The 26,473-nt window shown below is 38.4% G+C and overlaps 1 protein-coding gene across 1 annotated transcript in view; it reads right to left on the minus strand.

The window, feature by feature from the left end:
- Positions 1–17,141: 17,141 nt before the first annotated feature.
- IAR3 (peptidase M20/M25/M40 family protein) overlaps positions 17,142–26,473 on the minus strand; it is a 117,812-nt gene continuing 108,480 nt past the window's right edge. The window contains exons 4-5 of the mRNA XM_090016287.1: positions 17,823–17,951; positions 17,142–17,747 (exon numbers count right to left, since the gene is read on the minus strand). Coding sequence (XP_089872413.1) covers positions 17,340–17,747; positions 17,823–17,951 — 537 coding nt within the window. The 3' untranslated portion in view covers positions 17,142–17,339. The remainder of the gene's footprint in view (positions 17,748–17,822; positions 17,952–26,473) is intronic.

Consider the following 26,473-nt stretch of genomic DNA (forward strand, 5'->3'; position numbering starts at 1 on the left):
TTAATTAATTTAACAAAAAGACTCAAAGAGGACTCAATTTGCTCAAATTATAATTTGATTGAAATCAATTAAACCACTAGCAAACAAGCATTTTTAATCATTTTTCATGCGTAATCATGCATATAAATATATAAAATTATGCATGATCACCTAGGAGACCTTCGTGTGGGACAAGATGCTAGCTTTGTTTTGTTTAATCCAACCTCACACGGCAAGACCTCTAGACATTAGGCACAAAGTCTAGGTGACCCATGTATGCGACCTGAGGTATGGAACGCACATTTCATGTCTATTTTGTCCAAAAAAGTCTTTTAAAAAAATCTCATAATTATTAAGCCTTTTCAAAATTGTATTCCGTCTTTCAAAAAAAGTGTGTCTACTTCTTTATTATCGAATGAGATTTCTTCATTTGATAACAGAGAGGGGCATCTATTGACACTTCAATTTTGAACAAATATCATCTCGTAGATTTTGTCCAAATGATCATTTTCTTGAAACATCAATGTTTCTTTTTCAAAACTGTTGGATATATTTCAAATAAAATTTTAGCCTAGAAAATTATTTTTTCAATCTTTACACTCAAAAGAAGAATTAATGTAGACATCATAAGCTTTCCAACACACTAAAAACCATCTCAAACAGGCACTCAAATCAAAAGTTGTGAATAAAAAAAGGTTTGTTGCCTATTTGGATCTATTTTTAGATTCAGATCCAAACTCAATTGTTATCCTTATAGTTTAGATTTGTACCCGACTTATCATCTCATGTTTTGGATTTGGACTCAAGTTATTGCTAAACTAATTGGATTTAGACCAAATTCAGTTTAGTTGTTGCTCTTGTAGTTTGGATATGAATCATATCCAAACTACAAGCTCAACAACTAAACTGGATAACCAAGTTGCCACCTTAACTCAGTTGTCATCCAGACTATTTGGATCTAGATCAAACCCAATTTGAATTGTCACCCCTACATTTAGAACCAGATCAGATCCAAGCCTATTTTTCACCTCAGGGACCTAGTTGTCATCCTTTTGGTTGGATCCAAATCCATTTCATTCGGACAACCTAGGTTGTTATTCCTATGAGTGGACTCAGATGTCACTCGTACGGCCAAATCCAATTTGCACTTGAAAAGTATTTTGGCCTCCAAAAACTTACCCCATAGACCTTCCAAAACCTTAGCTTAGGCCCCTTAGCCTGCTAAGTCTATCTTTCTTAGCTCCTCAGCTAGATTCTTGGCCAATCATATTACGCCACCTCATTCTTCTGGCCAATCCAATCCAAGCTCCCACATGATACTTGAATCTGGTTCTTTTGGCTAAGAATCCCTTAAACCTAGATCCATGACCCACTCTAACACCTATAAATAGGTGACTTGACCCATTAGCCCAGTATCTATAATCTCTGTCCTTCAACACCCAAACTCTGCCAAATTGACCTTAGCCTAGTGCACCCAAACCCTGTTGGAGCTTGGACCAACTCCTAGATCTAAATGTTTGTTTCACCTATCTCTGGAGCCTCGCCTCTGCCTAGCCAAAGTTTTGCTCATCCTATTGTTGTGCTCATCATTGTCGCAAAAAGGTCTATTTAAGTCTAAGATTTGATCCATGCACTTAACTTGCATTTATTTTTTATTTTATTTAATTTAAGTGTATGTTTTTCTAGCGGATCATATACTTGTGTCTTTGTGGATCTTTTGGAGGATTGGTGGTATCTCTACACCATAAGCTCAACTTTTTTTATAGGATTGCATATAAGATCGCGGGGGGTGACATTCTTGACGAGGTTGATTCTTTCTCACCAAAGAAGGAAAGGCGCTGGACTTGCAAGTGGGGATCACACTTCTTCTTCAACAAATATGGATGCAGTTCAAATCAAGTCTTCACTAAAAACTTTTGAATCCACATATTTACAGTTTTATATGGTTATTTTGTTTTGAAACAGGCTCTTGGGTCGTGCCTTTTGACAAAATATGATCTTTTAATGGTTTGAATTTAAAAAAAAAAAATGGGTAATTGATTTTCAAGTCATCTTACATGTTAGAATGGGATGATCCAATCAGCCATGTAGAACACATCTATGGTTAAATTAAAAACATAAAAAATAGCACACAATCATATATATATATATATATATATATATATATATATATATATATAAGAGAGAGAGACAGGTGTGGTGCCAGCTAGGAGACAATGGCTCCATCCCAACATCATGCTGTCATTTCTGGTGTCAGGGTAGCACTGGGACATGGGGGAGGTTGTTAGAACATAATCACGTGTTTCCATCATTTCTTGTATAGGCAGAGAAACTCAGGGAGACCATAGCACAATCTCAACATTAGGGGTGGCAATTTCTGACACGACCCGCCAACCCGACCTGCCAACCCGCCTCTTAGGCGGGTTCGGGTTGGGCTTAAGCCAACCCGTTTAATAAACGGGTCGACCCGCGTAACCCGTTTATTAAACAGGTCGGGTTCGGGTTGGGGGTATGCCAACCCGCCAACCCGGCTGACACGTTTAATAAACGGGTTAGGCGGGTTGGTCAACCCGCCAACCCGTCTGCCTGACCCGTCAACCCGCCAACCCGACCCACCAACCTGCCAACCCGATCCGTCAACCCGCCAACCCGACCTGCGAACCTGAAAACCCGTTTACCCGACCCAACCCATTTATTAAATGGGTTGGCGGGTCGTGTCGGGTTACCCGTTTATTAAACGGGTCGGGTTCGTGTTTGCCACAGCCGACCCATTTAATAAACGGGTCGGGTTCGGGTTGAGGTATGCTGACACGCCAACACGACCCGCCAACCCGACCCTATTGCCACCCCTACTCAACATGTGCTTTGACACGGCACCACCTTGAATGGATTAAATGGAAACCAATTGTGTCGAGCATTTCATGTGTGCGGATCATGACAAAGAGTTTGTGGACATCATAACGTGCACCAATTCATAGCATGAATTGACAAAAGCAAGCCCTAGAATAAAAAAAAAGGATCATTTACAAACTTTCTTGGTAATTCAAATTTACACCTAAAAATACTTCTAATTCAAAATCATGTCTAGTTTTATATTATGTTATTCACATTCTGGTGAGTTACTATTTAAGAAATTCAAAACTATCACTTTTACCATCATTAAATATGCTTCTCTTGACACATTTTACCTCTCATAATTTGTCTTTTTAAAGTTAGGTCAAGAGAAAATTCATCCATCACCAACCGCGCAAATAGGGGTGCACATAAGCCCAGTTTGAGTTGAGCTTAGGCTGTTCAAACTCGGCTTGCTCATAAACACTCTTTTTCAAGGTCCGAGACAAGCTGGAACAGCCTTGTCCAGACTGGGCTTGGTTCTGAGCTCGAACCGAGCCGTGCTTTACCCGAGTTTAAAAAAAAAAAAATCATATCTTTCACTTCATAAGAGGTGGGATTAGATTTCCAACCTCTCCAAAAATGTGTACAAATGCCTCACCATTAGGCCAGGCTGGCCAATTTTTCACTATTATGACAAAAAAATAATACATATTCTAAAAACACTGGCTAGGTTATTTTTCTAACATAATGGTAAAATCAATATTGTTCTTCAAAAATAAAATTCATAAAAGTTTGACTGAAATTTGGTAAAGCCAACTTAAGAATTGACTACAGGTAACTTTTATGCATTTGAATTACCAAACTTTTTAGCATGAAACATCAATTATTACAATTTTTTTGGGTATGTCTTTTAAATAAACTAAAAAAACACAAAAATAAGCTGGCATGTTGATGAAGATGGGGATGATGCAAAGCAGCTACACAACATGCCAAAAGAAATCATAAATGGCTTCAATAGGTACAAGCTTTCGGTCTCCATCCCCTTAATGTATGACCGACCAACTTCTTTTTTTTGGAGCACCAGACAAAGGGTCCTAATCCAGCTGGAAATGTACACGCCTGAAAAGATGAACGACCCAAACTGTGGAACAGCTGGACTCGGTTTGGATCCAGGTGCAACCTAAAAGTTTCCCTTACCCTAATTCAGTTGGATCCATATGACGTGAACAGTTCCTCGAAAGAAGCCGTTTGGACTTCTATACGGATCCGAGTCCAATCTACAATGACATTCTCGGCTTTGCCGCAATCTGGCATTACATGTGGAAATCTTGTTATTCAGTTTTATGCTCTTTTCATATAGATTGGATCATGATCACTCTAGATCCATATCAAGACAAAAATAACCTAATCAGATGGATTTTGGGTCTTGGACCCTACCCAATGATTCTATTTGGACCTAACATGCATTCGTAGGTTTAGTCGTCATAGGCTTCGATTTATTTGAGGACCTGGCCCACTGACAGCAATTAGGGGTCAATAGTAGTGACTGGCTGGCCCACACACGTACAGCGATCACTCTTGGCTTGCTGGGTTTGTTCATTGTTGTCTAGCAATTTTTAGTTTCTAGGGATTCGTTAAAAGGCCCTAAGGGTTTGTTTGGTGGTCCGTTCACCCCTGTGATTTGGGATGGTGCGGACATAAATTCACGGGTAGCCGCCAAATTGCGTGTCCTCCACGTTTCTAGAATAGTATTTCATCGTTTCACCCCTGTTCGCTGAGAACAAGTATGGGATAACATATTTTAAAAAAAAAATTTATCTCACCGACCCTCTCTCTCTATCTCTCTCTCCTGTGCAGAGAGACCGCGACTCTATCTCTCCCCCCCCCCCATTTTCTTCTTTATTTCCCTTCTTTGTTCCTTTCTCTCTCCTATGCAGCGGCATGCAGTGCACTATCTCTCCCTCTGTTCTTTTTTTTTTTTGTTCTTCTCTCTCTTTGTCTCTTGCCCTTCTTTGTTATTTCTTCTTCTTCTTCTTAGGGTTTTTTTCTTTGATTTTTTTTCATTAGGGCTTTGATTTTTTTTGTTTTTTATTTGATTTTTTTTAAAAAAATATGCTTTTTTTTCTTTTTTTCTTTGATTTTTTTATTAGAACTTTGATTTTTTTTTATTTTTTTATTAAAACTTTGATTTTTCTTTGATTCTGGCAAGTTGAACCTAAGACACGACTTTAGAAAGAGGTGTGCACCACGAGCAAGAGAGGTGTGCATCGTTGAGAGAGAGAGAGAGTTGTCTCTTCAAGTCAACTACACAAGAAAGCGTGAGGTGGATGAAAGATCGACAACAAGGGAGGAAGAAAATGTGTTCCTTTCGAGTTGATGATGAACATATAAAAGAGTTATAAAGGAGAAATACATTTTCATAAAAAACAAAAACACCAACCAAGGATGGAGCTTAGAGACATCTCTAAATAAACTTTATTTAAAAATACTTAAGCTAAGTACATCTATTTATATATTTATAAGAGGCAAGAAAGTAAAAGTATAAACACAACCTCACCTTTGATGGGATTCTAGGAGCGCATCCCACCATAGTCCCAACTTGGGTAAGACTCCAGGCTAAGATGAACTTTTGATAAATCTTGCAGCGTGCCAACTTGCATAGGATAGGTTGGGCAACTCATCTAGAATGGATCATGTACTAGATCGATCCAACACTGGGGCAGATCCTTTAGGTTGGACCTAGAGCAGAAAAGGGTTCATAACAGATCTTCTTAGATTTTTTAAATAATTAAGGGTTTTTCTTGGATTTTCATTGATTAAATATCTTTTATTTTATTTTTCTACTAATTACGGGGTTTTTTCTTTGATTTCCATCGATTTAGAGTTTTTCATTAATTAGGACTTTGATTTTTTCTTTTATTTCCTTTTATTAGGGCTTTGCTTTTTTTTATATTTTTTCTTTGATTTTCTTAGGTTTTTTAAAAATAATTAAGATTTTTCTTTGATTTTTATTTATTAGTGTTTTTTCTTTGATTTTTATAGATTAGGAGATTTTTCTTTGATTGTCATTGATTAGGTTTTTTTTATTGATTTTCTTTGATTTTCTTTGATTTTCTTTGATTAGGGCTTAGATTTTTTTTTCTTTAATTAGGGCTTCAATTTTTCTTTGATTTTTCTTTGAACTTTTTTTATCTTCTTATAGTTTTTTTAAATAATTAGGGTTTTTCTTTGGTTTTCATTGATTAGGGTTTTTTCTTTGATTTTTATTGATTATGGAAGTTTTTCTTTGATTGTCATTGATTAGGGTTTTTTCTTTGATTTTCTTTGAGTTTTTTCTTTGGTTTATTTATGATTTATTTTCTTGCATTTTAGGGTTTTATGATTTATTTATGATTATTGCATTTTTATATAAAAAATATGAATTCTTATTTTTTTTTCAAATTATCCAAAATTTAAAACAATTTTTTTGTACTTGGATCCAATTTGAGATCCATATTTGGGGATAAAATTCATAACTTTTGATAAACTTTCATAATTAGTTTCAATATGACAACGATTAAAGCATTTATATATTAAAAAATACCAATTCTTATTTTTGTTAAATTACCCAAATTTTAAATATTTTTAGTATTTAGATCCAATTAGAGATTCATATCTGAAGTTAAAATTCATAATAACTTATTAAAACACTCATATGGTTGGATAAATCAAGTTATAATATCCAAAACCAAGTTATCCGACCTATTATCTATCTGTGCGCAAGTTGTCTGCATAACATAAAAATCAAACATTGGAAATAAGGAACACAGTTTTTTGTCTAGTCAAAACTAACATTGAACATAGTACATTTGTTACAGGGCTTACTTAAAATGCATTTTGTCTGATATATTTGGTTGTTCTGTACAATCTTGATCCAGCCACCAAACATGCCCTAAGGGATGACCCAATTGACAAAAGTGATGCCCTACATTGTGTTACTTCTTTACTTGTCATTTTTCGTTTGAATATTTTATGTTAGTTGCATGTGGCTGGTCCATGCTCATTCCTCGTCTTGTTCTAGCTGTGAGAATGCAAAACAAATAAAACTGGTTCTTGCCAAGCTGGGGTTGTATAGATAACTGGACCCAAATTTTTTATTTGATATTATATGTAGGGGTGGCAAAACCTGACACAACCCGCCAACCAGCATCTTAGGCGGGTTTGGGTTGGGCTTAAACTAACCCGTTTAATAAATGGGTAGACCCGCCTAACCCGTTTATCAAACGGGTCGGGTTCGTGTTAGGAGTATGCAAACCCGTCAACCCGGCTGACCCGTTTAATAAACGGGTTAGGCGGGCAGGCCGACCCGCCAGCCCGTTTACCCGACTCAACTCGGTTGGCGGGTCGTGTCGGGTTACCCGTTTAATAAACGGGCCGGGTTCGTGTTTGCCACAGCCAACCCATTTAATAAACGGGTCGGGTTCGGGTTGAGGTATGCTGACCCGCCAACCTGACCCGATTGCCACCCCTAATTATATGGCATCCATTCTCTAAAAGACTCGCGTCACTGGTTCACGGATTGGATCTACACCGGGTCTTATAATGATTATACTGAATCCAGACCCGACGAAGCAACTATCTTACAGGTCACTTTAGAGTGCTGTGACCACTGAATTCATTTCTTAGTTGGGAGTTTTTTTTTTTTTAGCCGGGAAAAAACTGTCCTTTGTCTAGCACAATCGGTTGATCCATACCTTGTTGGGAACGTCTTTAACAAAGCTTGAAGTGCCTCTTGGCCATCAGGGAGTACACCCAAATTCAGTGTTATCGCAAGGCACAAACGTGCCATGGGTTTCCAACTCTTTAACATGCCATGGGTTTCCAACTCGCAAGGCACAAACTTTTTTTTTTTGAAATGCAAGCTGGGTTAGGCAGACCCATAGTGACAAATATCCCGAGATTTATGAAAAATCTTGCGATAATATCGCGAGAAATTGCCTGAAAGTTTAAAACGGCAATTTCTCGCGAGATTTTCAAAATATCATGAGATTTATGAGAAAAACATAAATACCGTGATTTAAACGCGATATTTACGTTTTAAACGGCTATTTAGCGTGAAAAAAAATCATGTATTTTTATTTTTAAATAACTTTTATTCATATTTTCTTATAAACAACATTTTTTATTAATTTTTTTATTTCTGAGATTTTGCCGAAAAAAACTCGAGATTTATGAATTTTTTTCAATTTTCTGCGAGTTTTTTGAAAAACGAGAAATTGCCGATAAAAACATTTATCACTATGGGCAGACCCCTACCAATTGTACAACCATACCCACGGATTTTGAACCTGCAACGTCCCAACACAAGATGACGTGAACTGCTCATACCAGACAAGAGGAGCCCCCGGTGGTGTTAAGAGATCTTTTTTTATTGAGTTTAAAATCCTTGTTTATCTACCATTCCTCAATTCAAAAATAGAGACATTCTTGGGAAATCCGGAACATGCAGTTGAATATCTCACGTCCCACATTGGAATTTCAACAGATATGCGGGGATGTAGGACCCGGGTATCGGGATTTTCTCAGCGAGGCAAAATCAGATGATACAATTTAAAAATATTTACTTTTCTCTGGAAATTTTCATGCAAATATCGGCAGAAATAAAATATAAAAAACAAATATATAAAATTAACAATATAAAAATATCAAATAAATTAAAAAAATTATCTGGATATTGTGGGATTATGGAGGTTTTTGAAAGTATTTCGATAAAAGCATGATATTTTCAAAAACATCTGATATTTTGTTGCATAGTTTTGAACCCCATAAAACTATGCTTGGTATGGTAAAAACTGATTTGACTAGAAGACTTTTCTGGAAGTCCTAGGTGTAGGAATTCCGTTTCTCCACCCCATTAGAATTGCATTAGGCACTAGTATTCTATGCTTGGAATGTTGATAACTCAGTTTCTCCGTCTTAGTGGAATTGAATCAGGCACCCACTCACCAACGGGGTTTCACTTGTTTGGTAGGAGCAGTTAGTTCACGTCACCTTGTGTCAGGACGTTGCAAGTTCAAAACCCAATGGTATGAGTTGTATAACTGGTGGGGGTCTGCCTAACCCCAGCTTTCTTCATAAAAAAAAAAAGAATCAGGCACCTACTCGGTAGCAGATGAATTCCAGGCATCTCATTTTGTCATCGTTTCCAAACATAGGAAATGAATTTCCTTGAAACTCATCCTCCACTGCCCGAAACCTAGCCTAAATCTGCCAATCTAAAGCAGAACTCACCTCAAACTCCACCTACCCAAACACTCACGCGTCCAAACAAGAGCCGGTTCGATTGACTAAACCGACAAGATTTTCCATAGACTCGTCCGATTTGCTACATTCATGAGACGACCTGAAAAGGCAAGGTAGGAAAGCGACCGGAAACCGTTTCTCTCAACAAGGAAATAGAGTTAAAAAAAAAAGGGGAACTGTTACCTGTTTCCTTCAGGATTGTGGGGTCCACTTCCTACCAACTGTTACGGAGTGCATCCAGGGAGGCCCAAAAAGGAAAATGAGTTTCAAGAATAAGCCGTTGGATAATCATCAAAATACGTATTTAGCTAATGATATATTTTGCCCTAAAATATTTTACCATTTGAAATAAGTGCCCCGTGATTGAAATGTGGCAGTTCCTACATTAGGACTTGACTTTTGAGTGTTTTTCTTTGTGTCGCCAACTATTACACGAGAAGAATACCCCCTCAACCACAAGTACCCAAGCCCTCCCACCCCCACCCCCACCTTCTCTCTCTCTCTCTCTCGCTCTCTCGCTCGCTCGCCCTTTTCCCCTAAAACAAAGCCCTAGCCCTAATTCTTCTGCAGCGGCAATGGCGTTCTCCAGAAGCCTCCTGGTCTCCCTCCTCATGGCGGCCCTACTCTTCGCAACGGTCAGCGCTGCCGGCTCTCCAGCGTCGGCTCCAGCGCCAGGCCCCGACAGCGGCGACGCCGCGTCGTTGGTTCCGGCTATAGGCTCTTGCCTCCTCGTTTCCCTCTCCGCTTTCTTTCTTTGCCCTCTCCTCCATTGAAGGATTCAAATTTCTGGGTCTTTTGATCGCTGCGATTCTGTTGATTCGTCTTCTGCAGGGTTTTAGTTATATACACGATTTTCCGTTTTGCCTCCGAGTCTTGCTTCTGTTTCTGTACATAGAGGGGAGGTACAGAATAAGAAGAGGAGGGCATGCGTTGGTGTGATCCCCCCCCCTCTCTCTCTCTCTCTTTTGATGTTATGTTCTGGGTCTTTGGTTCTTGGTGGGGTTTTGATATAATGTTATTATAATACATGGGTGGCTCTCGCTTTTGAGGTTTTATGATACGATATGATTTCTTTTATATGAGATTATATTTGATGCGTGGGTTTCTCTTCTTTTTTTTCCTTGTTATGATACAATGTGGTTTCCTTGGTGTCATGTTTCAGAGTCTCCCTTTTTTGGAAGTTTATGATGCAATGTGGCTTCTTTGTTCGCCCCTTTTCCTTTTGTTTTCTTCAGAGAAGTTTTAGGTATGTGCTTATGTTAATGTGAATCATGTCACCTTTTTCTCTGACAAATCCTGGATTTCAAAAAATGACAATGCTTGAATATAAGGGAGGCAGCTCTGAGCTTTCTGAGTGCGAGAGTTTTTGGTGACCCAGCTTTTCCAAATTCTAAAATTTGAACGATGAAGTAAATGTTGTCCTTTGTTTGGATCAGTATCTAACTGATTCGATGAATGAATCCTGATTGATGATTTACATCATGATAATTACTTCGGGAGCCAAAAAACTCATTTTGATTATTCTCTCAATTCCAATAGAATGAAACTCGATCTAGTATGAATTGGCTATCAGAACATATATGGATAGAACTTATAACTGGTTCTAGAAAAATAAGTAACTTTTGCTGGGCTTGTATCTTTTTTTTAGGTTCACTAGGATTTTTATTGGTTGGAACTTCCAGTTATTTTGGTAGGAATCTGATATCCTTATTCCCATCTCAGCAAATCATTTTTTTTCCACAAGGGATCGTGATGTGTTTCTATGGTATCGCGGGTCTATTCATTAGCTCCTATTTGTGGCCTACAATTTCATGGAGTGTAGGCAGTGGTTATGACAAATTCGATAGAAAAGAAGGAATAGTGTGTATTTTTCGTTGGGGATTTCCTGGAAGAAATCGTCGCATTTTCTTTCGATTCCGTATAAGAGATATCCGTTCGATCAGAATGGAAGTTAAAGAGGGTCTTTTTCCTCGCCGTGTCCTTTATATGGAAATCGGAGGCCGGGGAGACATTCCATTGACACGTACCAATGAGAATTTAACTCCACGAGAAATTGAACAAAAAGTTGCCGAATCGGCCTATTTTTTGCGCGTATCAATTGAAGTATTTTGAAATGAAACAAAGAAATCGAGGAATGAGTGCTCCTCGTCACGAGGTAGAGGGAGGGAACCCAAGAATCCCCTTTTCTTTTAATATAACTGATGTTTCGTAACTGATGTTTCGCTTTTTTGATCAAAACATTTAGTTAGATCCTATTTCCCACGTCCCGATGAAAATATCATGTCCTGCGTACCGTGCAGCAGGTGGATTTGCGGAACAACCATACCATGAAGCAATTTTAGTCCACCAAAACTATTTTTCATGCGTATGAAATTCCACTTAATTCTTTTATTTTCATATTATTAACAAGTTTAATAAGTATGTATATGTATTGTATTCATCACATATATCAGGATATTTCGGAGTATAGAATCCATATTTTTAGGATTTTAGGACCAATATTTCGAATCAATATCAATACATTACATTATGTATAGATGAAGATAGATCATACCCAGTAAATTATCCCTCTTTTGTCAATTAACCTTTCTTTCTTTTTATTCATCTTTCTTGATGTTTGTTTCTTGATGACCAAACAATTGGATTTTTTAGATTAGAACCACTTCTGTTTCGCCGACTATTTCGGATTTTATCATCGGTATTTTTCAGAACTATCCCCTCGATTATTCCTGAGCTGTGGATAATCAGTGAAATAATTCGAAATAATTGATTGATACAACAAAGGAGTTTGTCTCGAAATACGAATAATATTCATGTTTGTTACTTCAAGTGCTTCTTTCTGGCATTCATCAAAAAGAACAAATGAAACATGCAATTGGTCCAAATTTGATCGATTGAGATGTCTGAGGACACTATTTCATTACCTCTGCATTCGAAATAAATGAACCCTTATTCTATTTCTGGAGACAAGGACTAAACAAATTACACAATGGGAAATAGATCCATAGGTTCCATACCTCGTTATAGAACTCGTGCTTCATACATCATACAAATATCAGACATAGTCAACAAATGAATCAGGTTCATTAACAATTCATGGATTGAAAGTGACCAAAAAGAAAGCATTGAATCCCCTACCATATCTTGCATCTATCGTATTTCTGCCCTGGGGAATTTCTCTCTCATTTAATAAAAGTATATGGGGAAGGTTTGCATATTTTCCTCATTATTTCTGTCTATGGAGGGAAATTCCTGATCATAAATGGGAATGGTGACCAATCGAGATGGTAGAATTCCAGTCATCCTGAATCCATTCTTAGCAATTGGAACAGTTTAGAGAGAGAGAGAGAGAGATGGGGTGGTGTGTTTATATGACCAGTATAAGATCTTTTACAGTCTGTCAATACGCTAAAGTACTAAAAAGAAAGAAGGAAGGAAACCATTGTGGTATTTATAGCATTACCAAATGGAGACGTCCGCATGAACCACAAGTAATTTCTACGGTGGTTTTAGCTATCATCTACGTATACCACCACCAACTACGGCAATCTTTTTTTTTTTTTCTCGACAGAGAAAGCTGGGGTTAGGCTGATCCTTACCAGATACAACCATACCATTGGGATTCGAGGTGACGTGCACTAACTGCTCCTGCCAGACAAGTGGATACCCATAGTAACTAAGGCAATCTTTCTGATATGGTAACCTGAAGTTACCCTACCAATTAAGCTTCTTACCCAATGTCGTGGGTATCGGTAGACCCAAAATCGATACGATATTAACCTGAATCGGCTATTTTTTAATAAATATAAAATTGCTTGAATTATTATTTTGATGGTTTTAACATGTGTCACGTTCTGATTGACATGAAATATTTTTTAATTATTTTTAGAAGATTCAGAACGATTCACTTGAGAATCGGCAGCACTATTCACCTGAATCGTTCAAAAAACAGATTCAGATACTGCAACATTGGTCTTGCCCTCAAAGCGACACAAGTTTTTTTTGCTAAATAACCTTCAATGGTTTGTGACATATCAACAGACTAATCGTCGTTCTGAACCTCATAAAAACGAAAAGAAAAATAAACTTATTTGGTACGGGCCGTGTAAATATGGTTAAACTTATTTTAGACCTTTTTTTATAAGGCCCTTTTTACCGTTAGAAAACTTATTTTACCTTTTTAAACTAAAAAAATTATGAAAACACCTTTTGATTTTTTATCGAAATGAAAGACTTAGTTTATCTTCAAAACCAACTGTATATTGTTAAAAATATCACTGTTTTTTAGTTGAATGATGCCTACTTAACATAAAGGGCTTAATGTTAGAAGAAGCTTCACGAATATATGGGATTTATATATGCGTGTGTATGTATGTATGTGAGGTAAATACTGTTTCTTATAATTTTGATTTTTATTTGGTATTTTTCAAATATATGAGAATATATATATATATGTGTGTGTGTGTGTGTGTGGCTACCAATGGAAATTAAAAGAAAATTAAAAAACAATAACAAGAGCATGTTTTTTGACAGCCTGTTAACGCGGAGGGCAGTAAACTGTGGCCAGCACAAAAAAGTTTCGTATTCTACGAGATACGTAGGGAAGTGTGCTTAACAATGAAGCCGTGCATATACTGCTCCGACGCGTAGGACCTTTCAGAGGACATTAAGGGAATTTGGGAAGTTGCTTGGACAAGGTCTCCACCCCCGCCCCGTTTCAAAATCTGAACCTTCATCTCCGCCTTCATCTTTGCACGGGATGGATTTTAACCTCCACCCGTGCCTCCATCCCCGTTTCATGTCCTCCATCTCTAGTCCAAACGGGGGTGAGGCGGGACAGGGCCTTATTTATCCTTAGTCTATAGTCATTACTTAAAGGATTGGGGATGTGGCAGGGCTGGGAAAGGCAGGGATTGAGATGGGATGGGACGGGGCGGGAGTAAGCGTAAGTTTATCCCCGCCTTCATCCCCGCACGGGGATAAATTTTAACCTTCATCCCTGCCTCCATCCCCGGTCGTCCAAACGGGGTGAGGCGGGGCGGGGTCCCTTGTCCCCCGATCCACTGCCATCTCTACTTGGAAAACTTGTCCTTTGCACGCGTGTTGGTCATCGTATTTGAGCTTTTTCTCAATGTGATTTCTGAGTCAGCCGTCATTTTTTTAATATCATGAAAGGGAAACCTAAAGAGAGACGGTGTGAAAGCTTCTGGCACATGGCAACGCCCATTGCTTCTTTTCCAGAGAAAAAACAGAGGCAGCGACGTCATTACGCATGCTTGGCTTTAGCATACCAGCCCCTCATCGTGGGTAAGAGTGAAAACGGATCGGATTCGGGTCTGATCTTGCTAGATCTAACCTCGAATCCTGAATATAAATTACAGATCTGAATTCAGATCCAGATCCAATGAGGTAAAGTTTAATCCTAATCTGAAATACATGTGGTAATACTGGATTCAACAAAAAATAGAACAAAAACAAGTTATTTAAATGTAAAAAATATTGGGTTCAGATTTTGATTCAGATAAATTCCAAATCTGTCTTAAAAATGCGGATCCAAATCTGACCCGAATCCGAAATAATCAGATTGAACAGATCTGAATCAGATCCAAATGCACATTCAAATTTTACTTTAAGATTCAAGTCCATAAATAACATGTTGGACTTGGATCGGATATCCAATCATGTTCGATCCAATTGCAGCCTTATGGGCAATTTTTTTTTTTTTTTGATAACAGGTGAAAACTGCCTCGCTCACCACCTTCATAGGAGTAAAACCTCAGGTCCTCCTGGCCCATCGGGTTATGGGTCCAACTGCAGACTCGATGAATGTGGCGGGCAATCGATGAAAAACTCCATAGTTAGAAAAGAAACCCCATGTGATACCCCATTGGTTATAGGTTTTTTTAACCTTCATTTGGTTGGACACTTCCACTTCCCTAGACACAATCCAGTTGAAAATTTATAGATGCAAGTTGTATCCACTGAATCTAATCTCATATAGGTGTGCTCAACATGGCTTGTTTGTCAGAGATCTCACCTTGCAACATATTTTACCACATAAAAATATGATTTTTTGAGTCATAAAAATTTGGTACATTGTGTCCACAAGGGCTCCGCTCATCCGGTAGGGTAGGAGTTCAAAACCCATAAGAGGCATCCTTTGCCACGAGGTTAAATTGGGTGTAGTCTTTTGTGGGAAGGGGGGATCTCAAGGGTTTTATCAACCAGAGGCCTTCCAATATGTATTCAGTGATGGAGAGGTTTTTCTTTAGCCTAGATAAAAAAACAAGATAAAAATAGTACATTGTAGACTGTTGATCTTTGAAGCCCTTAAAAAACCAGTTGGCATGTTACAAAACACGACCCAAAACCTGTTTTCTGTTGAACAAACAGAACTGTGCACACGACGTTTACAACTAAAGAAACAGCATTTTCAACTAGATTGTATGTGTGTTGTGTAATCCTATTTTTTGCGTTTGGTCTGTCAAGTCAACCTGTCATCACGCACACCAACTCAGACTCTCAGACTCCATCTGTTATTATATGGGCCAGGATGAACATCCCAGTTTTTAATTGGCCAGGGCCTAAAACCCCGACACAAATACAACCCAAGGTGGGCCGGGTACTTCGCTGCCTGACCTCTTGGCTACTCTGATTTAGGTTTCATGACAATCTTTATATTTTAAATTGAACCGGAACCCAATTCAGATCAGTTTCGAATCGAAGCTAAACACTACCCAAATCTGAGTCTGACAAAAACCCAATATTAACCTGCACCAACCAAATCACAACCCTAATGGGAACCACCAACAGTGACAAGAATTTTGTAAACCTAGAGCTCCAATGTGGACCGAAAACCTCAGTTGGGGAAACCTTCCAAACCACAATATGTATGGATGCACATTTTCTCACTAATAACACAAAAATGTGAGGCTCAAGGTCAATGAGAATCCTTCTCATTGAGTCATTGACCATGACTTTCAACCCACGGTCTCATGGAAAAGTTTTGGTCACAAGGTCAATCTTGTCACCAACTTTTGCAAGATTCAAGACGAACAATCACAACTGGCAATCACAATAACAAGTACTCTTCTCATGTTTGACTAGCCTTGAGAAAGTGCTGTGATTGTGATTTACAGGATCTTAAGAAAATACAAAATCACGGCATTGCAAACATGCCCCTATTTTCATGTGTAAGAAACGTTGGTAGGACCATACACAAAAAAGACCCGTGTAAGTTGCCCTTTTCTCACCATTTTTCTTCTCATTCATGAAACAAACTAGAAATTTTTTTCATGAGAAAGCATTTTGATGTGATTTTCATCTGCATGTGAAGTGCTCACAGACCGACAAAAGTGTGGCCGAAAACAAAGCTGCTTTTTCATGCTTCTCTATGATTTCTCAACCTTCAAACCTTGAATATGCCATGGTAATGTGATTCAGCACTGGTTTGTGTCTGATCGAACAAAGTTCAGCATCATTCTTTATAAAACTTCCATGACTCATGCTAAGACTGAAGGAATATGGAACCAAAATTTTTTACCAAGGATTTAACTAGATGCAGTCGTGTGTGTGTGTGTGTGTGTGTGTGTGTGTGTGTGTGTGTGTGTGTGTGTGTGTGTGTGTGTGTGGATGCTGTTATGTTGGACCAGTCTAAATTTGTCATTCAGACTGGCTCCGAGACAAAACTTCTTGTGTGCTATAAAATGACAATTGAACAGTCACTAGAAGATGAAATCACAAGCATCATAGCAAGCATAAATCTCACCTTGTTAAGTTCATATTAACTGCCAAGGTTCTCCAATCGTGTCTTCAAATGTTGCAAACAATGCTTAAGAAAATTTCACACTTGTTTTCTGGAGGAGCTACTAAGCAACACAATCTTGGCTATAACTACCAGTAACTATCTTATCTACGGTGTCACCATGACAAGAAAAGGAAAACTAAATTGAATTTTCACTGATTACAGGCTCTCCAAGGAACTTCATTGTCGTTCATACCCCCTGACAGATGCAAGTGAAAACCATTCCACTACGTTGTGAAGATTGAATAACAGCATAACAAATTTATCAAATATGATTTCATGTGTGACATCCAAGAAAGAGGAAGTATAGGATAATGAGGTAATGATGTACAATAATTGACTAGTTCTTCAAGTTTGAAACAAGTTAAGGTCCAATACTCAATTTGGATCGTGAAGCTTTGGCCAAACAGGATCCCAGAAATTATCATTAAGATTCATCTTACAACTCATCATGGACCTTTCCTTTCAAAGATGGTGAGTTAGGATGGAATTCAAGAAGATACCTTGTTGCTAAGGATGCTTGGAGTGCTGCACCTAAAGGAAGCACATCTTCATTGACAGTGAAGAATGGCGAATGTGAAGGTTCAAGCGGCCCTAGCAAATCACTGTTCATGCCAATGAAGTAGTAGTATGCTGGTATTTTCTCTGCAAAGAATGAAAAGTCTTCTGAACCCATTAGTGGCTGCATGTCTTTGATATTATTTGTGCCCAGAATATCCCCAGCAACTCTTTGGAAGTGCTCATGCAAAGATTTATCATTCACTGTCACTGGGAAGAAGGGCGTTTCTTTTTTGATAAAGTTGACACTTGCACTGCACCTTTGAACTGATGCTTGTCCCACAATGACCTAAGGAATAGAGGAAGGTCTAAACGTTAAAACTTTAAAAAGGTAGCAGAATACATGCAATCATGGAACATCTACCTCCTGGATTCGCTGCTTGAGTTGATTAAAACTTTCCTTTGAAAAAGCTCGGAAGGTGCCCCCAATTGTTACAGAATCAGGAATGACATTGAATGCACCACCACCTTGGAATTTTGCAACTGTCACTACCTACACACAACAAAATGTGATCAAGATTTATGGCTCAAACTATGCGGACTTGACTGTTATTTTTGGAACTTTTTATGTCTATACTCTGCATGCTACTATGAAGTATTTGCATTTCATACTTTTAAAATGTTGTTTTGAATTTGGTGCTGGTCCAACTGGAAAATGTTATTATGCTGGTGGTGAACAAAAAAAAATCATTCAGTTTCTCATTTTTAGAAATTCTAAATAGAGGCAACCATTAAGTGCAGACAATGAAATGACCTCTACGATGCTAGAAACATACTAGGATTACAAATAAGATGCCTAATGAGTGGAGGAAGAGTACTTTGGTGCCTTTATATAAGAATAAGGGTGATATACAAGATTGCACAAACTATCGTGGTATAAAACTCATGAGTCATACTATGAAACTTTGGGAGAGGGTGATTGAGTCTAGGTTGAGGAAGGTTGTCATGATATCGGAGAATCAATTTGGTTTTATGCCTGAAAGATCAACTATGGAAGCTATACATCTTCTTAGACAACTTATTGAAAGATATAGAGAGAGGAACAAAGATTTGCATATGGTTTTTATTGATTTAGAGAAGGCATACGATAGAGTACTTAGGGACGTTCTCTGGTGGACAATGATGAAGAAAGGTGTTTCTCTCAAGTACATTAGTATAATTAAAGATATGTATGAAGGAGTAGTAACCAATGTCCGCACTTGTGGAGGGGTGACAACCAATTTTCCGATAACGGTTGGGTTACATCAAGGATCTGCTTTAAGCCCTTTCCTATTTGCGATTGTGATGGATGAGCTTACGAGATCAATTCAAGAAAATGTACCGTGGTGTATGTTGTTTGCTGATGATATTGTTTTGATTGATGAGTCTAGAGCTGGGGTTAATGCTAAGTTAGAATTATGGAGACAGACATTGGAAGCTAGAGGTTTTAAGTTGAGTAAGAGTAAGACTGAATATATGGAATGTCGGTTTAGTAAGCAACGGAGTAGTGATGGGAGTGTAGTGAAGCTTGGTGAGCAAGATATACCGGTGAATGATTATTTCAAATATTTGGGATCCATCATTCAAAAGTATGGAGAAATTGATGGAGATGTAAATCATAGGATAAAGGTTGGGTGGATGAAATGGAAAAGTGCTACTGGAGTGCTGTGCGATCGTAGAATGCCATTGCGGTTGAAGGGAAAGTTTTATAGGATGACTATTAGACCCGCTTTACTATATGGTACGGAATGTTGGGCTGCCAAGAGACATCATATTCAAAAAATGAGTGTAGCTGAGATGCGGATGCTTAGATGGATGTGTGGAAATACAATAAAAGATAAGATTCAGAACGAAGAGATACGTAAGAAGGTAGGTGTTGCACCCATTGAAAATAAGATGCGAGAGAATCGTTTATGATGGTTTGGACATATTCGGCGAAGGCCTAATGATGCTCCAGTTAGAAGGTTGGAGAAATGGGAAAATATATTAGTTAAAAGAGGTCGGGGTAGGCCTAGGAAGACTTGGATGGAGATGATAGGAAAGGATATGAATGCTTTGAACCTCACCGAGGACATGGCGTTGGATAGAAATGATTGGAGGAAAAGGATTCATGTGGAAGACCCAAAATGAATTTCTTTTTTGGTTCATATCGCTGACCCCAATTGTTTTGGGATGAAGGCGTAGTTGTTGTTGTTGTTGTTGTGGAGTTGGTATAGCTCAGTCAAATTACAGTTGTAATATAAGATTTTTTGTGAACATCTATCACTGGATGGAATTACTGATATTAGATCTCAAGAGAAGAAGATACAAAGAGATGAGTCTTAAAACGAGAAGAAAAACTTTATTCGAAACATAAAATGAGAGTCCCTTATGTTTATAAGTATAGACTCTCTCTGATGCGCCAGAATGCCTAGTCTGGCCAGCCTAACGGCCAAAGGCCGCGCACCAACACTTTTTCATGTGCTGAATCATTTTATTGACCTTGTGCACCACTTCGTGCGCAGCTGCCTAGCGGAAGCTAATCAAACGCATCTTCAAATGTGTATTCTACTTGGTCCATGCACTTCATGCATAGCCGCCTCATATTGGCTATCACTTCCAAACAATACATAGACTCTCTTAGCCTCGCGTACTATGAAGCGTATTACGACTCCATGCACACGCTATAGCAAAACCTCGCCACCGAAGGAACAAGACCTTGCGGCCCCCAATCCGAAGACCATTGAACACTATAGCGAAGAGCACCACCCAGATTCGTTCACTGGCGTCTAGGCATTCACTTGCCTTGCCCCGAGTGACCATACTCAGTTGGAATCACCTAATGTAATCTCTGGAAGAATTAGCCTTAACTCACATGCACCCTCGTGCGTCTAAATGCTACGCATGAGAAACTCATCCAAGTCGAGAGGTCCTTAACCAAATCCCTAAGGGCAACATCCTTTGATCCACTGGCACTGCTTAACCAAACAATGCTCCACGTCTGTGCCGCCACACATCGTCGCACCAACGATGATATCGTTACTTATCGGCACCGCACCTCACCGATCAAGCCAACACATACCGCACGTTCTTACATTCAATGCATTTTCCACTCAGTAGAGCTCCGCACTGCACATGCCCCATTCCAAAGGCTTGGTCTAGGACATTCTCCCCTACCTAAACCATTGTCGTCCTCGACAATGTCGATACAGGTAAGAACACAACCTTTACTTATGCCAGTTTCCCTTTGCACTTATCTTTGGTCTTCTTTTCTTCACCATACTCAATTTGTTCTGGTTTTCATCTGCCATCACCACAACCTTTAGCATGTCAAGTCTCATTCCTCAACGCGCCTCAAATCACTTAGACAATGATCTTCCACTCCAACATCATCAAGTATTTTTCACTCGTGGGACCTCAGTGTAGTCCCATATACAAGTGGGTCATCCTCGGCTGCACGACAAACTTGTCGTCTTCACGCTCATGGCTAGGGCACCTTCCAACCCCAGCAAGGGCAATTCCAAGCCCTTTGTGGTCCTCGCAGAGAAGAGCGACTATCAACGTGTGCCGTAGGGATATCAACTCCCTTAAAGTACCAACTTGTGGTTTTCTAAATGGTCCAACCTAGTCCTCAAGTAGGGGATGCCTACTTGCGTATCACCCCAAAGCAGTTCTTTAAAGCGTCTTCCTAAGCACTCGTCCACACACGGGGCAACACAGTCGAACAATGCAATTCTCATCCGGAGCTAGCAAAAACGTTTCTGCAGGAACCAAATCGACGAGCTACGAACAATAACTTTTTCCGCACACACAATCACAGAGGAACTATCAAACTCAAGGGACCAAAACAATGAGCATTCTACACAAGATGGGCACTTCGCTAACCCACAAACTTGGGAGAGAATATAGAAGTTCAATTAAGTCTCTCGTACTCAAAGGTGTGAATCCATCTATCCGAATCCAACGCGTATTCTCTGCATGCACAAGGTAAATGCCATGCTCCACCTGCGAGCCTAACGCACAACTAGTAGGAATCTTTGGCTTATTCACGTTCCCTTAACCAACTGAAGAGCAACCTTACATTTCTACTTACCATCAACAAGATGACACATACCACCCTGCCAACAACCTACTTTTGCGCTCGGTTAACCACACTTTAGCTGTGCAAATTCGCGTAAACAGGACAAACCATCACTGGCCTTTTCAGTGTCACACTCACTGAACAACAAGGTCATCGTGAATCTTTCCACTCTGATGCCAATTTGTCACAAGCATAGAATTTTTCGCAAACTCGCGACGCGCCAACCTAAAGGCCAAAGGCCGCACACCAACACTTTTTCATGTGCTAAATTATTTCATTGGCCCTGCACACCACCTCGTGCGCTGCCTAGCAGAAGCTGATCAAGTGTATCTCCAAATGTGTATTCTACTTGGTCCATGTACTTCGTGCATAGCTATCTCATATCGGCTATCACTTCCAAACAGTGCATAGACTACCTTAGCCTCGTGTGCCATGAAGCGTATTGTGACTCCATGTGCATGCTACAACAAAACCTCGCACTGAAAGAACAAAACCTTGCAACCCCCAGTCTAAAGACCAGTTGATAATTGAACACCATAGCGAAGAGTACCACCAAGACTCGTTCGTCGGCGCCTAGGCATTTACTCGCCTAGCCCCGAGTCACCATACTTGGTTGAAATCACCTAAGGTGATCCCTAAGGGAATTAGCCCTAACTCACACACACCTCTGTGCGTCCAAACGCTAGGCATGAGAAACTCATCTAAGTCAAGAGGTCCTTAACCAAATCCCCAAAGACAACATCCTCTGATCTGTTGTCACTACTTAACCAAACAACGCTTCACGTTTGTGCCGCCACACATCGTCGCACCAACGATGATATCATTGTCTATCGCATGCCATGCTACCACCGCACATCACTGATCAAGCAAGACATACCACATGTTCCTACACTCGATGCATTTTTCACTCATTAAAGGTCTGCACCGCACATGCACCATTTTGAAGGCTCAATTCGGGACACTCTCAATGCTACAAAGTGAAAAGGAAACAAGGATACATAAGACAAAAGTACCCCTTCATAATGAAGTAATTTACAAAAGAATAAGTAAAGGGGGTAGTACAAGACAATGGTAAAACACCTAGATTACATAAGCACCGAACCTTGGGTAGAGAAAGAGAGAGAGGAGAGAGAGAGAGAGAGGAGAGAGAGATGGTTGTACAGAAAGTAAACTTCATATCGATTAGGGCAGCTACTCTCTATGTTAAATATAGATAAGCCAAAAAGAAGAAATTACATCTTAGTCCATTATTTAATAAAATTTCAAATAACCTCTAATTTAATAAGGCTTAAACTTAAAACCACCTATTCTCAACATTATGTACTATTTCTGTACACTCAGCCACTAACTGTTGTACACAGTCAAGAATAAGAGACATTGGGTTGACTCCCAACGGCTCTAATCAAAGCTGTTAGGAATCAGCCCAACAACTCTTATGAGTTGCTAAGCTTATAAATAAGGGTTGTAAGCCCATTGTAAAGGAGTGTAATGCAGAGAGGAGTTTTGTCTCCTTACATTTATAAAAACAGTGCATTTACTGCACTTCTTTTCTTTTGTGGTGTAAAGCATATGAATGCTATTTTATGCTATCATTTGAAGTATCAAGTTACTTGAAAACTTGATTGTTTGCAAGGATTTTTCACATGGTATCAGAGCCATTGGGAATTATTGAAGAAGAAAGGTGATTGTTGAAGAAAATCGTGTGCCTCGAAAGGCATGCACCTACCTTTCTCTTGATCCTCGACTTGGAGACTCCCTGCAATATATATCGAAAGAATCATACCATATCAAGTAATCTATAAAGACTCGCTTGTGGTAAGATCCTTTTCACTCTATATTTCTTTCTTCTCAAAATGGTGGAAAAAGACTCACTTCTCTCTTGGGTTCAAACTCAATGGCTCAAATTATCATGTTTGAACCGGTAATATGGAAGCTCATATCAAGGGTAAAGGGCTTTGGGAATATGTTCAAGGCTCAATACCGAAACTGAAACCAATGATTACCTTGGTAGAAAGAGGAGAAATAAAGTTTTTTTAAGGTAAAGAGAGAATCAAAGCGCTTGAAGACTATTGTAAGAAACATGAGGAATGGGAGATGAGAAATTTTAAAATCCTATCATGGATCTTCTCATCCATTGAAACAAGAATCAATGCCAACATTATCAAATTCAAAAAGGCCTCTCAAGCATGGCAATATCTTGAAAAAATGTACACTTCAAGAGACTTGTCCCACAAGTGCTATCTTCAAAAAAGGGCCTTGACCCTCCAACAAGACGAAATGACTATTAGAGAGTATTTCGCGGAGTTGTCCTCTATTTGGGATGAGCTTGCCATGCTTGAGCCCAAATGGAGTGATGAAACCATTGAGCTTAGGCATAAACAATTAGAAGAGAATCGTTTTTTCAACTTTTTATATGGGCTTAGACCCGAATTTGAACAAATACAATCCTCTCTTCTATCCGCTCTTACTTCCCCTTCTCTTGGGGATATAATTACTAAATTAAGTGAGGAAGAGACTCGTATGGGTATAAGCAAAAATAACACAAGTGTTTTTGCAACACCTTCCAACCAAGAAGAAGGTGAAGGTGTTAACGTCGTTTCAAGATCAGGAAACAATTTGAGAACCTACAAACCTCTTCACTTCAAAAATCAAAATCAAGGAGCAATGAAAAATAGTGGGCAAGGCAGAAAAAGAGATTATAGCAAAGTTGTGTGCCACTTTTGTAAGGAACCGAGGCACATCAAACCGGTTTGTCCAAAATAGAAGAAGTTACTAACCATGGCTACCACATCACAACCCCAAAAGGAAGAAAGTTCATCTTCTTCCAATGGAGCTCTTTTTTTGCATCAAATTGTGGAAGCACTTCAACCTCTTCTCAAGGGGGCAATTTTCGTAGCCGCCATGTCAACTTTCTCTCCTCTCGGTAAGACTTCTTGGCTTTTAGATTCGGGTGCCTCCTTTCATATGTCTTCAAGTATTTGTTCTTTTTTCAAATATTCAAAAAAAAATCTCTTCATCCTTTATTTTAACTACGGATGGAACTTCTCTTGAAATCAAAGGAATTGAAAATTTTGAAAAACAAGGTTTTTTATCCCAAAAATTAGATTTATACTAAAATTAAACTTAAATTTGTTTTCGGTCTCTCAACTCTCGGACCATGGATATGATATAAAATTCTCATCTGATAAATGTTGGATACAGGATCGTCAGTCTGGGAGATTGAGTAGGGAAGGCTCTAGGAAGGTAGATCTATACTATGTCGACTTCCTTCAAATTCCAAAAAACTCTTTTTGTAATGTTGTCTAACATAAAGATATTAATGTATGGCATAAAAGGCTTGGACATCTTAATATTGTTAAAATTTCTTTCTTATCTTTTGTTAAACATCATTGTAAAAGTGATTTTACTTATAATGATTATACTCTTGGAAAGATGAGAAGTTTATCTTTTAATCAAAGATCTATATTTACAGCAAGACCATTTGAAATTGTCCATTCGGACGTATGGGGACCGGCACCTGTTTTATCAAAAGGAAAGTTTTTGTATTATGTGATTTTTGTTGACGATTACACTAGATATTGTTGGATATTTTTTCTTAAGCAGAAACATGAGGTTTTTACGACATTCCAAACATATCATATGATGATCAAAAACCAATTTAATGGTGACTTGAAAATTCTTAGAACTGGCTCTCGAGGAGAAGAACTATCAAATGAATTAAAAAGATATCTTGAGAGTTATGGTATTCTCCATAAAAAATCTTGTCCGAAAATACCTCAACAAAATGGATTAGTTGAAAGAAAGCATAGACATATCATTGAAACTACTTGAACCCTTCTCATTTCATATAACATACCAAAAAAATTATGGGCCGAGGCAGCTCTCCCATGTGTCTATCTCATAAATCGGCTTCTATCCAAAAATTTAAACAAAATTTCGCCTTTTGAAATGTTGTACACAAAAGAACCTGATTATAATAGGTTAAGAATTTTTTGATGCAAATGTTTTATTCTTACGGACAAGAATGACAAGCTTTCCCCAAAAGCTATCACATGTGCTTTTCTTGGTTACTCCAAAACTCAAAAGGGGTTTCGATGTTATGGTATTAAAAATGACAAATTATGTGTCCAAAAATGTGAGTTTTCTGAAAAATGTTAGTGGTTTTGAAAAATGTGAACCTCACAAAAAAAATATGGATTATTCTTTTTTATTTGAGTTATTATCTAAAAATGATGACGCTAGTGATGATGAGTTCCCACATAATGACTCTAGTGATAATGAAGTTGGGGAAAATAACTCTTTACTACACCCATCTACCTATCAACATATTGATGAAAAAACAACTAGAGATCCTATCACATATTCTCATAGAGATAAAAATAATTTTAGAAGTGCAATAAAAAAATATAATGAATCTAGTGGAACTAGCTCTTCAAATGAGGAAAATCCACGAAGAACTGAGAAAAATAGAAAAGTCCCTTCTAGGTTCATTTCTTATGATTCATTCACGCCTAAATATAGAGTTTGCCTTAGTGTCATTCACTCATATGTAGAACCCAAAAACTTTGAAGAAACCAAAAAAAGTATTGAATGGATAGAAGCTATGGAGAATGAACTTAAAGCTCTCAGAAAAGCGAAGACCTGGGAATTTCAAGATCTTCCTAAGGGTAAGAAAACCATAGGGTGTAGATGGGTGTTTAAGGTCAAAACCAAGAGCGATGGATCTCTAGAAAGATATAAAGATCGTCTAGTAGCCAAAGGATATAGTCAAGAATACGGGATTGACTATGAAGAAACATTTGCCCCTGTTGCATAAATGGTTACTGTCAAGTGCCTTATTACCATCGTTTCTATTAAAAAATGGAACATCTACCAAATGGATGTTAAAAACGTCTTTTTAAATAACGATCTTAATGAAGAAGTGTATATGGATGTGTTAAAATGTACCTATTATATATATATATATATATATATAT

Source organism: Nuphar pumila, chromosome 8 (assembly GCF_984573655.1).
Source record: "Nuphar pumila chromosome 8, dmNupPumi1.hap1.1, whole genome shotgun sequence".
Lineage (NCBI taxonomy): Eukaryota > Viridiplantae > Streptophyta > Magnoliopsida > Nymphaeales > Nymphaeaceae > Nuphar > Nuphar pumila.